General features: G+C 58.4%; 4 protein-coding genes across 4 annotated transcripts; 3 read left to right on the top strand and 1 right to left on the bottom strand.

The window, feature by feature from the left end:
- Window positions 1–174: 174 nt before the first annotated feature.
- On the top strand, window positions 175–4,164 carry HSPA5 (heat shock protein family A (Hsp70) member 5). The gene is made up of 9 exons (XM_017810055.1): window positions 175–308; window positions 472–609; window positions 763–994; window positions 1,253–1,390; window positions 1,650–1,762; window positions 1,841–2,231; window positions 2,520–2,757; window positions 2,956–3,123; window positions 3,293–4,164. The coding sequence occupies exons 1-9, from the start codon at window positions 199–201 to the stop codon at window positions 3,850–3,852; spliced, it is 2,088 nt and encodes a 695-aa protein (XP_017665544.1). The 5' UTR covers window positions 175–198; the 3' UTR covers window positions 3,853–4,164.
- Window positions 4,165–4,638: 474 nt separating this feature from the next.
- On the bottom strand, window positions 4,639–7,043 carry RABEPK (Rab9 effector protein with kelch motifs). Its single transcript, XM_017810057.1, has 7 exons — window positions 6,985–7,043; window positions 6,641–6,777; window positions 6,408–6,560; window positions 6,165–6,326; window positions 5,787–5,936; window positions 5,475–5,624; window positions 4,639–5,295 (listed from the first exon to the last, which is right to left on the bottom strand). The coding sequence occupies exons 1-7, from the start codon at window positions 7,041–7,043 to the stop codon at window positions 5,015–5,017; spliced, it is 1,092 nt and encodes a 363-aa protein (XP_017665546.1). The 3' UTR covers window positions 4,639–5,014.
- A 66-nt stretch (window positions 7,044–7,109) lies between these two features.
- Window positions 7,110–10,145, top strand: PPP6C (protein phosphatase 6 catalytic subunit). The gene is made up of 7 exons (XM_017810056.1): window positions 7,110–7,235; window positions 7,348–7,443; window positions 7,520–7,585; window positions 7,842–7,983; window positions 8,358–8,437; window positions 8,561–8,770; window positions 9,370–10,145. The coding sequence occupies exons 1-7, from the start codon at window positions 7,161–7,163 to the stop codon at window positions 9,616–9,618; spliced, it is 918 nt and encodes a 305-aa protein (XP_017665545.1). The 5' UTR covers window positions 7,110–7,160; the 3' UTR covers window positions 9,619–10,145.
- A 121-nt stretch (window positions 10,146–10,266) lies between these two features.
- Window positions 10,267–13,379, top strand: ARPC5L (actin related protein 2/3 complex subunit 5 like). Its single transcript, XM_017810117.1, has 4 exons — window positions 10,267–10,462; window positions 10,648–10,720; window positions 10,981–11,157; window positions 12,823–13,379. Exons 1-4 carry the CDS (start codon window positions 10,323–10,325, stop codon window positions 12,883–12,885), a joined length of 453 nt encoding a protein of 150 aa, XP_017665606.1. The 5' UTR covers window positions 10,267–10,322; the 3' UTR covers window positions 12,886–13,379.
- The last annotated feature ends 454 nt before the right edge of the window (window positions 13,380–13,833 follow it).

The raw sequence follows: 13,833 nt of genomic DNA, 5'->3' as shown, positions 1-13,833 counted from the left end.
CGTGGTCCCGCCCAGCCAATGGGGACGCTCCGCTTGGCTCACGCTTCCCCTGGCGGGGCCGCCGGGTGGAACCAATGGGGCGGCACGAGGGGGGCGCGCCGGGCACGGCAGAGCGGCCCCGCGGCGCTCGCCAATCGCGAGAGGCCAGCTTAGTAGCAGCCGGCCAATGGAGGGGCTCCAGCGAGGGCGCGGCGGCCAATGGGGAGGCTCCACGAAGGGGTAACGGAGGGTATAAAAGGGCGGGCGGCGCGGCCTGGCGGCGCAGCGACGATCGGGGTGCGGCGGCTGGACTGTGAGGGCCGGGCACGGTAAGGGCGGCGCGGGCCGGGCCGGGGCGGCGGTTCTGAGCACGGAAAGGGCGGGCGGGGATGGAGGGCGGCGGCGGTTCCGCACGGGGAGGGCGGGCGGTTGCGGCGCGGGGAGGGGCGCACGTGGCGCTCCGTTGTGTAACCGGCGCTGTGACCCCCGCAGGTGGGCGCACAGAGCGGTCGCGATGAGGCTCCTGCTGCTGGTGCTGCTGGCGCTGGGCGCCGCCAGGGCGGACGAGGAGGAGAAGAAGGAGGACGTGGGCACGGTGGTGGGCATCGACCTGGGCACCACCTACTCCTGGTGCGTGGGGACTGGGGCAGTGCCGGGGCGGGCTGTCAGGGCCTGTGGGCCCTGGGGTGTGCGGGGAGGAGGCTGCGGGAGGAGGGGAAGGGCGGCGGGAGGGATGTGCAGGCCCCGGCGCCGCCTGACGGTTCCACTCCCCCCCACCCCCAGCGTGGGCGTCTTCAAGAACGGGCGCGTGGAAATCATCGCCAACGACCAGGGGAACCGCATCACGCCGTCCTACGTGGCGTTCACCCCTGAGGGAGAGCGTCTGATCGGCGATGCTGCCAAGAACCAGCTCACGTCTAACCCCGAGAACACCGTGTTTGATGCCAAGCGGCTCATCGGCCGCACCTGGAACGACCCCTCTGTCCAGCAGGACATCAAGTACCTGCCCTTCAAGGTGGGCCCCGAGTGTGAAGGGGGGGATCGGGGAGGACCTACAGTCCCAGTCAGAAGAGGCATCTGACTCACGGTGCCCTTCTGAGCAGCCCTGGGTTTCCCCAGCCTTCCTGGGAGGAACAACAGTTCCTGGTGATAACTGCCCTTAAGTTACATCTGTCACACAGACTTTGTGTGGTTTTCAGAGAGAAGAAACCACTGGAACAAGTGAGAACAATTGTATGAAGGATTGAATGAGACTATCCATTGTTCTCCTCAGGTGGTTGAGAAGAAAGCCAAACCCCACATTCAGGTCGATGTTGGAGGGGGACAGACAAAAACATTTGCTCCTGAAGAAATTTCTGCGATGGTCCTGACAAAGATGAAGGAAACTGCAGAGGCTTACCTGGGGAAGAAAGTGAGTGCATGGGAGCTGCTAGTACCAACTTAGAGCAGCAGCTTTAGGAAAGGGGAGATGGGTGGGCTGAGTCAGGGCTACCCATGACATCCTGAACCCCACTCAGAACTGCAGGCCCCTCAGGCAGCCCTGTTGAATGGGTCTTCACCTCTATGTAAAGAAAGTGGGACCAGCACTGCTCTGGGCAGCTGGTGCTCTGTACAGACTGTGGTTTTCTGTCCTGTCTCTAACAGAGCTGTGTCTTTCCCTCCCTGCCCAGGTGACCCATGCAGTGGTGACAGTGCCAGCCTACTTCAACGACGCCCAGCGCCAGGCGACCAAGGATGCCGGGACCATCGCGGGGCTCAACGTGATGCGCATCATCAACGAGCCGTGAGTACCCACCCCTGTCCTGCCCCTGGGGAGGGCTGGGCTGGCACCCCCAGCCCTGACAGGCTGTTCCCTGTACAGAACAGCTGCTGCCATTGCCTACGGACTGGACAAGAGGGAGGGAGAGAAGAACATCCTTGTGTTCGACCTGGGTGGTGGCACTTTTGATGTCTCCCTCCTCACAATCGACAATGGAGTCTTTGAAGTTGTGGCTACCAATGGTGACACTCACCTGGGTGGAGAAGACTTTGACCAGCGTGTTATGGAGCATTTCATCAAACTCTACAAGAAGAAAACTGGCAAAGATGTCAGGAAGGACAACAGAGCTGTGCAGAAGCTGAGGAGGGAGGTGGAGAAGGCCAAGCGAGCGCTGTCATCTCAGCACCAGGCCAGGATTGAAATAGAGTCCTTCTTTGAGGGAGAGGATTTCTCGGAGACGCTCACCCGAGCCAAGTTCGAGGAGCTGAACATGGTAAGTTTAGAAAGATAAAGTTACATGGCCTCAGCTCTGGGCTGGGGACTTGGGAATGTGCAGTGTCTCATGCTGTGACATTGCACTTTGGGGTATAAATAACTCCTGCTTGCACAGAACAGCAGGCAGCTGCTCCCTGCCACAGAGCTGGGGCCTCACCAAGGCTGCTCATGAGCCAGTGTGTCCCTCCTCTGCAGTGGTTGTCCTTTGTACCCCAGAGCAGCACAATGGGGAAACTGGACATGTTGGCAATCCAGTCTCACAGTTGTGTGGGTTTTGTCTCCACAGGACCTGTTCCGTTCCACAATGAAGCCTGTTCAGAAAGTTCTGGAAGATTCTGACCTGAAGAAGTCTGATATTGATGAGATTGTTCTTGTTGGTGGATCAACTCGCATCCCCAAAATCCAGCAGCTCGTTAAAGAGTTCTTCAATGGGAAGGAACCTTCTCGTGGCATTAACCCAGATGAGGCTGTAGCCTATGGAGCAGCTGTCCAGGCTGGAGTGCTCTCTGGAGACCAGGACACAGGTAATGACACCTTCACTGTCACCTCAGTGTTGACTGAAGAGTGGGTGCTGGGCATTGACAGGCAAATGCAGTAGAACCTAGGTCTCTTCCAGTCCCTGGAGTTCTGTGCCCTTTAGGCTTCGGGATCCTCTCTGGAGTGTTGGGATGTTGTGTTTCCAGTTGAAGTGGTGTCACACTCTTGCCCTTGATCTGTTCCAGGTGACTTGGTGCTGCTCGATGTCTGTCCCCTGACACTTGGCATTGAGACTGTCGGAGGTGTCATGACCAAGCTGATCCCAAGAAACACTGTTGTTCCCACAAAGAAGTCCCAGATCTTCTCCACAGCTTCTGACAACCAGCCAACTGTGACCATCAAGGTCTATGAAGGTGGGTGTCACTTGTGGTGGCCCACGGGAGCACTGGAGTCTGTAGGGTTCTTATTCTTGCTGCTGTCTTGTCACAAAGGCTGTAGATATTTTGTAGATGGAAGTTGGCTCCTGGTTTCACAAAGTACAAACTACAGCTAGGACAGTAACCATCTCCTTGTGTCTTGCAGGTGAGCGTCCCCTCACCAAGGACAACCATCTCCTGGGAACGTTCGATCTCACAGGGATCCCTCCTGCCCCCCGTGGTGTCCCCCAGATCGAGGTCACCTTTGAAATAGATGTGAATGGGATCCTCCGGGTCACGGCCGAGGACAAGGGCACCGGGAACAAGAACAAGATCACCATCACCAACGACCAGAACCGGCTGACGCCCGAGGAGATCGAGAGGATGGTGAACGACGCTGAGAAGTTTGCTGAGGAGGACAAGAAGCTCAAGGAACGCATCGATGCCCGGAATGAGCTGGAAAGCTATGCCTATTCCCTGAAGAACCAGATCGGGGACAAGGAGAAGCTGGGTGGGAAGCTGTCCTCTGAGGACAAGGAAACTATAGAGAAGGCAGTGGAGGAAAAGATCGAGTGGCTGGAGAGCCATCAGGACGGAGACATCGAAGACTTCAAGGCCCAGAAGAAGGAGCTGGAGGAGGTGGTGCAGCCCATCGTCAGCAAGCTGTACGGCAGCGCGGGGCCTCCCCCTGGGGAGGAGGAGGCAGCAGAGAAGGACGAGTTGTAGATACGGCGTCTCCGAATGTGGTGTGTGTATATATTGGACTCAGGAACATTGTTTAAAATATTGAACTCTTAATTTGGAATGTAACTCTGAATCTTCACTCGAGAGTGGAGCTGGAACCGCTAGCCCGACGTGGCTGTATCCTGCTTTTCGTTAGCAGTCGCTCGATGTCCGGGGAGGGAGCAGGGGGGGAGTGTAAATGTGGGTTTAGAAGTATTGGCAGTGGAACATTCTATTTAACAACTTGGTCATGTGAACTTGGTGTAGAGCTTTTCTACCTGGAGTGACCACAATAAATTTGTTATTTACACTGGACTCTGCTCTAGTTCTGTGATTTCCATTGCCCAGTCACAGCAGCTCCCCCCAGGAGCTGCGTTAACCCTGAGGGATGGATGCAGCTCACCCCTCAAGGTACCACTCATGGGATCATGGAAAGGGGAGCAGCCGTACCTGGGGGTGAGTCTTCCTGCACAGCCCTGAGTTTAGAGTGGATAAAGCTGGAAAGGAAAAGAGTTGGGAGGTTTGAAAGCAGGAGTTGGGCATCTGTTGAGCTGGACTGAGCTGGGACTCCCTGTTTCTGAAGGGAGCTGGTGGACTTTGCCCTCACTGCAGTTGTATGATGTCACATCCTGATAAGGAAGGGGGGATCCAGCCTGAGTAACTGCCAAAGGGGCAGCTTTCCTTGAGCTGGGGGACGGAGTTATCCAGAGGTTATCCATCAGAACCCTTGACCTGCAGTAGTGAGGGGGGAGGTTGGCTTAACTACAAGCACACTTTCTTGCAGTATTAAAACTTCTCAAGAGCTTTATTAAAGTCTCACATGAAACAGACCAGTTTTGCGAAGACTGAAAAGTAGCCTACACCTTATAAAAAAAGAAATCTAATTGGAATTTGGTCTTTTTATTTTAACTGTGATCCTTATCCCATCCATGGGATTAGATAAGACATTGAACTGAGTCCAGAGGGAGCTTTTGTGGTGCCAGCTCCAGTAGTGCCTTAAAGCCACTGGCCCTTGGCAAGTTCCCTGGCCTGGGGCTGAAAGGCCTCAGCCAGCAAGACCCTGTGCAGGCAGAGCCCCTGTCCCTCAGGGGTGTCTGGGGGCAAAATCAACCCCAGGGGACTCTCCAGCTGTAGGAAATGCTGGTGCTGTGGGGGCACAGCCCCACTACTCGAGGAGGGTGACCAGGCAGTCCCCATGCAGCTGCCCCTGCGTGTCCATCCCCCCAAACACCAACAGCAGATGCACAACCGTGTTTTCAGTGCTGCCCTGGCCCTGCTGGAGGGGCCCAGCGCTGTCCCCTGCTGGCACAGGTGCCTCTGTCCCAGCTGTGGTGGCTCCCCTGTCCCCCTGTGTCCCAGCCTGCCAGGGAATGACACACATGGCGTGGTCCAGCCTCCCAGCAGGCATGGGGGACTCAAACTGCAGAAGCGTCCACTGCTGCCTCCCTGCAGTGCAAAGACATAGTCACAGCTTCAGCTGTCACATATGGGGACAGTGACACTGTTCATTACCACAGCCTCGAGCGTTTAGTCCTGCAGTGTGACCCCAGGGGAAGGCCCAGGGCCTGGGCAGGTACCATGTTCCCCAGCTGGCACTGGCTGAGAGCAGTGATACTGTGTGATACCTGTGTGATACTTGTACATGGTATCCAGGGTCCCTTCTGGGCCTATTCCACCAAAAATGTACACGTGCTCCCTGAACACTGCCGAGGAGTGGGATGCTCGTCCCCCGGGGACGTCACCAGTGGCCGGGACCTTCACCCACCTCATGTCACCTGATGCAGGAAGAGAACACACCCATGGCTGTGCATTACACAAACCCCAACAGCTCTGCTGATTTAAACAGAGAGGGATATTTCAGGCACTTGAGAGCCGGTATTTTTGAAGAGCAAGGTCCCTCAAAGTCCAAGCACATCCCACAAGGTACCCACACTCACTTGTGTCGATGCAGAACAGGTCGTTGTAAAAAACATCTCCAGCCAAACCCCCGTGGATGAAGAGCTTGGTCCCAACTGCCACCACGGCGTGGCCATGGCGAGGGGAGGGGGGGTCACCACGAGTGTCTGGCTGGGACCAGGTCAGGGTGGCTAAAAACGTGAGCACAGATGCATCAGGAAGGAAACTCTGGAAGCTCCACAGACCAGAGACCCCAAAGCCCCACCAAGGCTTCCCGAGGAAGTGCCTGGAGCAGCGTCTGAATTCCCAGCGCCTGAAGCGGGCCAGAGTCCGTCAGCAGAGGGAGCAGCCGCCCGGTGAGGCTCAGACCCCGGCGGGGCCCAGCACCGCCACAGCTCTGCCGGGCCCGGCACAGGTACCTGTGTCGAACACGTGCAGCCGCTGGTCCCGCACCGGCTCCGCGCCCCTGTGCCCGCCTCCGAACACGAACAGCCGGGCCCCGACGGCGGCCGAGGACGTGTGGAATGTGCGGGGCTGCGGCGGCGATCCCTTCACCGCGGGGCTCTCCCACGTGCCTGTTTCTGCTTGAGACATTGGATTAACGGAACAACGGGAAAGGGAACGCCCGGCCCCGCTCCCCCGCCCCGCTCCCGGGCACTCACCGGGGTCCAGCACCTGGACGCAGCCGCGGTTCCCGGCGGGGTGGGCGCCGCCGAACACCCAGAGGCGCGGGGGGCCGGGGCCGGGCAGGAACGTGGCGTGCTCGTAGCGCGGCCGCAGCCCGCGCCAGCCGGCGGGGACCCAGCGGAGCGGGGCTGCGGGCGGGGAGAGGGATCGGATCGGGCCCGGGGCCCCGAGGCGCCCCGCCCGCCCCCTGCCCAGCCCCGGCCCTCACCCAGCTCCACGAAATGCGCGTCCGCGAAGGCGCCGGCGGGATCGGCGCCGCCCAGCAGGAGGACGCGGCCGGGCAAGGCGAGGCAGCCGAGTCCCACCCGGGCGCGGGGCCGCTCCCCGAGCGGGCTCAGCCGGTACCTGCGGGGCGACGGCGGCGCTCACACAGGGCCGGGCCGGGCCGCGGGGCCCCCGCGCTATTCCATGTTCCCGTCCCCGCTGTCCCGCTCACCACCGTTCGGCCCGGGTCCCACAGCTGTCCCCCTGCCCGTTCCTGCTGTTCCGCTCACCACCGCCCGGCCCGGGTCCCCCCGCTGTCCCCGTCCCTGTCCCCGCTGTCCCGCTCACCACCGCCCGGCCTGGGGCCGCCCCCCCGGCGGCAACTCCAGCAGCGCCCGCGGCGCCATCGCCGCTCCCGGCCCGGAAGTGCCGCCGGAAGTGCTCCCGCGCTTCCGCTTGCGCCGGCGGCGCGCGCCGCTGGCCGGAAGTGGCGGCCCCGCTTCCGGCCCGAGCCCCGAGCCAAGATGGCGCCGCTGGACCTGGACAAGTACGTGGAGATCGCGCGGCTCTGCAAGTACCTGCCCGAGAACGACCTCAAGGTGCGCCCGCGGCCAAGGGGCCGGGCCGGCCTAGGCCGGCCCGGGCGGGACAGGGCGGGCGGGGCCGGCGGTACCGGCGCTGACCCCGACCCTGCCCCGCTCGCTCCTGCAGCGCCTCTGTGACTATGTGTGTGACCTGCTGCTGGAGGAGTCCAACGTCCAGCCCGTCTCCACGCCCGTCACCGTCTGCGGGGACATCCATGGGCAGGTAACGCCGGGCCGGGCCGCCCCCGGTGCAGCGCCGGGCCGGTGCGGTGCCCCCTCACGCGTGTCTCCCCCCGCAGTTCTATGACCTGTGCGAGCTGTTCCGGACCGGTGGGCAGGTCCCCGACACCAACTACATCTTCATGGTACGTGCGGCGGGCCGGCCCTCCCCGCGGGGCTCGGCGGGGTCCCGGACCCCACCCGGGGATTGTGCCGCCGGAGCAGCGGGACCGGCGCAGCTCCCGCCGTGCCGGGGCCGGGGTCACACCCGGCACTGCCGGTGCCCACAGAGCCGGTCCCAGGCACCCAGCACATCCTGGCTCCCTGCAGCGCTCGGGGGGCTGTGTCCCTGTGTGCTCTGCTATGGGACTGCTGCTCCATGTACGGTGTCTCTGCCCCCAGGGGGACTTTGTAGATCGGGGCTATTACAGCCTGGAGACCTTCACGTACCTGCTGGCTCTCAAGGCCAAGTGGCCCGACCGCATCACGCTGCTGAGGGGCAACCACGAGAGCAGGCAGATCACCCAGGTGTACGGGTTCTATGGTGAGTGCCCCATGCCTGGGGCACCTCTGCCCTGACAGCCCTGTGAGTGCCCAGGGCTCTGCTGGGGGGACGGGGCTCAGTGAAATCGGGTGTTCTCATTCGTTCATGTGGCTGTGGCTGTGTTTGGAATGTGTTTAAGGCACATCTCGTTGCTCTGCCCTCTGGCATGCGGGGTTGCTGTTCAGTTTTTGGTGCCACATTCCATTTTAGAGACAGAGACTGAGTCAGAGGCAGATCTCAGCCCCTCCTGGCGCTGGTCCTGTCTGGCAGCAGGACCCAGTGTGGGGCTCCTGTGACACACTGAGTTCACAAGTTGTGCTCTCAGTGTTTGCTCTGCCTCTCTGATCCATGAAATCCCACGTTCTCTCCCACAGACGAGTGCCAAACCAAATACGGGAACGCCAATGCCTGGAGATACTGCACTAAAGTGTTTGACATGCTCACCATCGCAGCTGTAAGTGCAGACACCACCTGGGAATGGGGAGCAGAGAGTCTGGGGGGAGCTGTGGGGCTGGGGCCTGTCCAGGGCTGGGCTGGGCGAGTGCTGAGTGCCTGTACACGGGTGGTTTCCCTGCAGTTGATAGACGAGCAGATCCTGTGTGTGCACGGGGGCCTCTCCCCAGACATCAAGACCCTGGATCAGATCCGGACCATCGAGCGGAACCAGGAGATCCCCCACAAAGGCGCCTTCTGTGACCTGGTGTGGTCGGACCCCGAGGACGTGGACACGTGGGCCATCAGCCCCCGCGGGGCAGGGTGGCTCTTCGGGGCCAAGGTCACCAACGAGGTAACTGTGCTGGGGAGGTGCCTGCAGAGCCAGGGGGGTTGGAGTGGACCAAGGCACTGGCAGGCCATGAGCTCCCCTGTCACACCTCTGACAGCAGGTCCTGCTGGTGGGGAAGCTTTGCCTGCACGAGCTGGAAAAAATGAGCCATTTGAACCTAAAAGCACAAATACAACTGTCAGGTGTGCTAACACTGACTTTGCTTTTGAAAAGTGTAATGTGGTGAGACTCAGTGGTGTGCCCCTGGGCTTTGTGTGGAATGCTTTCCGAAGGATTTAACAGAAAAATACCATTTTTCGTAACAATTCTTGAGTTAATTTTGTTTCTTTGGAGAGCAGTGAGTAGACTCCTCAGGGCTCTGTCACGCTGGCCTTGCCAGGCTCTGCCCTGGCACAGCGCGTTCAGGAAGGATCGAGCCTGGGGACGGCACAGCCCCAGTGTTGTGGCTGCTGCCCGGACTGCGTGGTGTTCCTCACAGCCCAGGTTTCCTCACTGCTCACGTCTCCAAGTGCTGTGCTGTTCTCTGCTGTGCCAGGGCTGGAGCAGGACCCTGCATGGGCAGGGCGGCTCAGGGCACACTGACCTCCCCCCTTCCCTTGCAGTTTGTCCACATCAACAACCTGAAGCTGATCTGCAGAGCGCACCAGCTCGTCCACGAAGGCTACAAGTTCATGTTTGATGAGAAGCTGGTCACGGTATGGTCAGCACCCAACTACTGCTACCGCTGCGGGAACATCGCCTCCATCATGGTCTTCAAAGATGTAAATACAAGAGAACCAAAGTTATTCCGTGCAGTTCCAGATTCAGAGCGTGTCATTCCTCCCCGGACAACCACGCCCTACTTCCTCTGAGCCCTTGCCCGCCTGCTCTCTCTTCTCCCTGTCCTGCCCCTTTACAATATACTTTTTATTGAGCACTTTGCTGCTGAAATGCTGCCTCTTGCCTTTTTTATTTTTAAATTATCTAAATTTATTGTGTATTATGGTGTCTGTAGCAAGTTTTTTTTCCCCCTCCCCTAGATTAATTTCAGAGTATTTGTAATATGTCCTTGAAATTTGTACTACTGCATGTAGTCCTGGGTTAGATGAACTGATTCCTTTAACCCCGCGCTCCAGGAGCTGCTCGGGCCCGTCTCTTGTTCAGCTTTTTGTTTTGGTAAGTTCTAAGAAATTTCAGCAGCAAAGTCCGTGCCCGGCGTGCGGCAGGGCCGGGGCTGCCCGTGCCGGGGCCTTGTCCGAGTGTTACGTGGATCCCAATAAAGCGGTCGAAGGGCTGTTCCCCGTTCCCGGTCTGTTCCGTTTTCCTCGGGATTCCGGTTAAACCCGCGAACCTGCTGCAGCGACGGGATTTGTACATTAAAGTCATCGTTCGGATTTTTTCCAGGCTCTTTTGTGTCATTAATAAAGCCGCGCGTCGGTGCCGCCCCCGCCCCGCTCCCCCGTCCCTGCCCGCCGGGGCGGAGCGCGCGGGTTCCGCTTCCGCCGGGGCTGCGATGATGCTGTTCCTGTTCCTGTTCCCCGATCCCGTCCGGCCCCGGTGCCCGTCCCGGGCGGGGATGGCGCGGAGCACCCTCTCCTCCCGCTTCCGCCGCCTCGACATCGACCAGTACGACGAGAACCGCTTCGTGGAGGAGCCCGAGGAGGCGGCGGCGGCCGAGCCCGATGCGAGCCCCGAGGTGGAGGCGCTGCTCAGGCAATATCCTTTGGGACGGGGGGCCGGGGGGTCTCGGGGAGCCCCGGGGGGCGGAGGCGGGGACCGGCCACGAGCGCCCGTGCGGGGCGGGAGCGCGCCCGGGCCCGGCCCGGCCCCCCGAGCGACCCCCGCGGCCGTGTCGCGGCTCTGCCCCGGTACCGAGGGTTTGAGTCCTTGACCCCCCGCACAGGGGAGGCGCTCCGAGCCTTCCACACCGCCATCCGCAGCTCCCCCGGCAACACCAGGAACCAGGCGATGAAGGTAACGGGGCCGGGGGGTCGGGAGCTGGGAGGTGACGGTGTCACCCCGGAGGGCTGATCAGCTCCCGCGGTGCTGTGTCTTCACACGGGTGACGCCCGGGCGTTCTCCCCTTCCTCGTCCTTTAACCCCAGGACTGCTCAACTGATCACCTACAGAAATAGCCCAGCCTGGAACGTGGCTACCTCTTCTCAAACACGAGTCTTGGAATTGCTCCCAGCTCTTGTGGTTCTCACATTCCTTTCCTTTTCTTGTCTTCTCAGGAGCAGGCCCAGGGAACAATGCTTAAAGTCCTCACATCTTTTAAAAGCAGTGAAATAGAACAAGCGGTGAATTCCTTAGACAGAAATGGTGTTGACTTGTTAATGAAGTACATTTATAAAGGATTTGAAAAGCCAACAGAAAACAGCAGTGCAATATTACTTCAGTGGCACGAAAAGGTACGTTCAGGGCACTCTTGGCTCAGTCACACTCACAGGCCCCTGGTCAGTGGTTTTGGGAGGGCCCCTGCAAGAGAATCAGGTGCAGGCAGGGCCTCATCCCTGAGGAGCACAGTGTTTCCTTTTATCTTTAGTCTCTGAGCCTGGACTCACAAAGCCTTTGCCTGTATTTCAAACCCTGCCCTTGGCCACGGGCACAGGGCAGTGTGTGCTGGAGGAGCCTGCAGCGGCTCCAGAGGAGAAGGGAGGGAGTGGGGAAGTGTCTGGATGGATGGAGCAGCTGCAGCAGCTGCCTCTGCAGTGAGTGTTCGGCCCAGGGGGGCCCAGCCTGCCTCAGATCTGATAGTTTTCATTGTCTGAGTCACAGGATTTAGCAAAACCGTTTAGTTTGCCCAGGAGAGGCCTTTGAGGTCTCCAAAAAGATTCCATTGGGGTCCAGAGTGGGCCTCTTCTGTTTCTTTGGAATGTGAGATGGGGAACGTGGGATGTGTTCAGCAGCTGACTGTGGGACCTTCTTCCCTCTCTGTGGTGGGATGGGGCACATTCCAGGTTGAGGCACATCCCAGGAGCAGCTGCTGGGTGCCACTGCCCCTGGGCAGGAATCCAAGTGAACTCTTCCTCACTGCAGGGGTTTTAGCTGCAGCCCAGGCTGTCAGTGCTCCTCCCAGGAAAACTGATCCCTGGGAATGCCCTCCCTGGGCAGGGCAGCTGCTGCAAACACGGTGTCATTTCACAAGGTGCAGGACTTTTTCCCGTGGTGGTAAAGGCAGAGCTGGTGTAGTGTGACTCCAGCTATTGGCAGCTGCCACCAGCTTTGCAGAGCCTTGACAAGGGAGGAGATTTCTCAGGACAGCAGAGAACATGTTTCTGCTTGCTTTTTGTTTTTTTCTTTTTTCCCTGTTGTTTCCACCGGGGTATTTTCAGGTAACTGTGGGTGGGTGCTCCCGGCGTGGGAGGTGACACAACACGCCCTGACGGGAGCAGTGACGGTGCTCAGAGCGTGTGGGCACACGTAAGGCAGCTCATCCATCCTCTGTTGTGAAAGGAGCAAGGCAGGGCTGAGTAGGCTGGGCAGGGTTTACAGCCTTGTGTTCTCTAGTGTGGTGCTACTAGTAGGATGTGTGGCTTGCTCAGAGCGGAGTCAGCTCGGTGGTAGTACCAGTCTGTCCTCTGGAAAAGGGCTGTGGCAGGTCTGGCAGCTCAGAACATTTACGTGCCTGCAGCACCTGCAGGTTCTGCTCTGAGGGAGTGCTTTGCATTCATCCAGTCACCTGTTCTCCTGTCTCATACTGCTCATCCCTGCTCTGGTTCCATACACTGTGATACCCCTGGGCTCTGTTGGAATTGTAGCTGCAAAGTAAACACCCCATTTTCAGCAGTCAGCTTTAATATTTATTTTTTCATAATCCATCTTCTAGACTTCAGAAGGAAATGTCATTTACACAGAGGGACACAAATTAAACTGAAACGAGCCCTTCCTCCTCCTCTCCCGCTCAGGGACACGGCGGGTGAGACATTCTGCTTCATCAGTGATGTGCAGCACTGGTGTCCTTGAGATCCAAAAGATGGTTAGATTTTGGAGGATGACATTTTCTGTGGCTAAACACTCGGATGTTTGTTCTGTGTGGGTTGCAGTGACTCTCTAACCTCTCTCCTTTCCCACAGGCACTGGCAGTAGGAGGACTGGGCTCCATAGTAAGAGTTCTTACAGCAAGAAAGACTGTTTAAAGACTGTTAACTTGGACAGAGACGACGGTCAGGTTTGGACTCAGAAGGAATGAGCTGAAACAACACTGGTCCATCTATAGAGATTACAATCTACTGAAATCCTACAGTAACCTCCTCTTGGAATGCTTTTAACCTTAAAGGTGGGGGAAGAGTAAAGGTATTCCTGCATATTCCGACTATCACATCCAGGAGCCACGACATTCTCCTGCTCCCTTCTTTAACAGGCAGAGAGAAGGCACAGTCCTGCCTCCTATTACTGTAAGTGAACAGGTGTTTCAGATGCTGCTTTATCCAGGTGTGGTGATACACGATCCCCTGTCCTGCTTAGTTCTGAGGTAGCTGTGTCCAGGCCAGCCAGATCCTGCAGCTGGTGGTGGGAGAAGGGGGTGTTGGAATGGTGGGTTTGTACATGGGAGAGAAGGCCTTGGTTGGACTCTGGGTTGGTTTAATGTAAAGTGAAGTGCCTGCTGCATCAATAAAGTTCTTGGATCACATGAGTTAATTTATTTTTAGCTAAACCATATGTCTGACACTTATTCCAAAGCAGGCCAGCAATAACCAAGTCCAAGCTAAGTGTCCACCTTTGCATGACTGCTCCTAACTCCAGCTCCTTTACAGAATTTGTTCTCAAATCCAGGATGTAGGGAGTGAGACCACACGTAGCTGTTCCAATCAGGACTTCTGAGATGCAGTGAATAGAACACATCATCACCCTGGGTTAGACTTCTATATTTTTGTCTGTGCTAGAAAGTCAAGAAGATACTCCAGAACTTGTAATTATGTTTTAGTGTGTCCTTTGCATCAGAGGTCTGATGCTTTGCCCAGACAGAAGGACACGACTCCTCAAGCCGTGGCTGTGCCGGGGCAGCGGCAGCTCCCTGGGCAGGAGCCCTGCCCAGGGGGATGTGGCTCCTGCCCTTTGGCACCAGGGAGCAGCTGCTGGGGAGG

This window comes from Lepidothrix coronata, unplaced genomic scaffold, assembly GCF_001604755.1.
Source record: "Lepidothrix coronata isolate B3197 unplaced genomic scaffold, Lepidothrix_coronata-1.0 Scaffold28, whole genome shotgun sequence".
Classification (NCBI taxonomy): domain Eukaryota; kingdom Metazoa; phylum Chordata; class Aves; order Passeriformes; family Pipridae; genus Lepidothrix; species Lepidothrix coronata.
The sequence above is the reverse complement of the archived record's forward strand: the minus strand, read 5'-3'. Positions and strand labels throughout refer to the sequence as shown.

Bases quoted from the DNA above. Each gene is read 5' to 3' on its own strand.
- HSPA5 (XM_017810055.1), top strand. From the start codon at position 199: ATGGGGAGGCTCCACGAAGGGGTAACGGAGGGTATAAAAGGGCGGGCG. The intron at 1,391-1,649 runs GTGAGTGCATGG...CTCCCTGCCCAG, and splicing joins AGGCTTACCTGGGGAAGAAA to GTGACCCATGCAGTGGTGAC. The intron at 2,758-2,955 runs GTAATGACACCT...GATCTGTTCCAG, and splicing joins CTCTGGAGACCAGGACACAG to GTGACTTGGTGCTGCTCGAT.
- RABEPK (XM_017810057.1), bottom strand. From the start codon at position 7,043: ATGGCGCCGCGGGCGCTGCTGGAGTTGCCGCCGGGGGGGCGGCCCCAG. The intron at 6,561-6,640 runs GTGAGGGCCGGG...CCCCGCCCGCAG, and splicing joins CGCGCATTTCGTGGAGCTGG to CCCCGCTCCGCTGGGTCCCC. The intron at 5,296-5,474 runs GTATCACACAGT...TTTGCACTGCAG, and splicing joins CATGTACAAGTATCACACAG to GGAGGCAGCAGTGGACGCTT.
- PPP6C (XM_017810056.1), top strand. From the start codon at position 7,161: ATGGCGCCGCTGGACCTGGACAAGTACGTGGAGATCGCGCGGCTCTGC. The intron at 7,444-7,519 runs GTAACGCCGGGC...CTCCCCCCGCAG, and splicing joins GCGGGGACATCCATGGGCAG to TTCTATGACCTGTGCGAGCT. The intron at 7,586-7,841 runs GTACGTGCGGCG...CTCTGCCCCCAG, and splicing joins ACACCAACTACATCTTCATG to GGGGACTTTGTAGATCGGGG.
- ARPC5L (XM_017810117.1), top strand. From the start codon at position 10,323: ATGGCGCGGAGCACCCTCTCCTCCCGCTTCCGCCGCCTCGACATCGAC. The intron at 10,463-10,647 runs ATATCCTTTGGG...GACCCCCCGCAC, and splicing joins GTGGAGGCGCTGCTCAGGCA to AGGGGAGGCGCTCCGAGCCT. The intron at 11,158-12,822 runs GTACGTTCAGGG...CCTTTCCCACAG, and splicing joins TACTTCAGTGGCACGAAAAG to GCACTGGCAGTAGGAGGACT.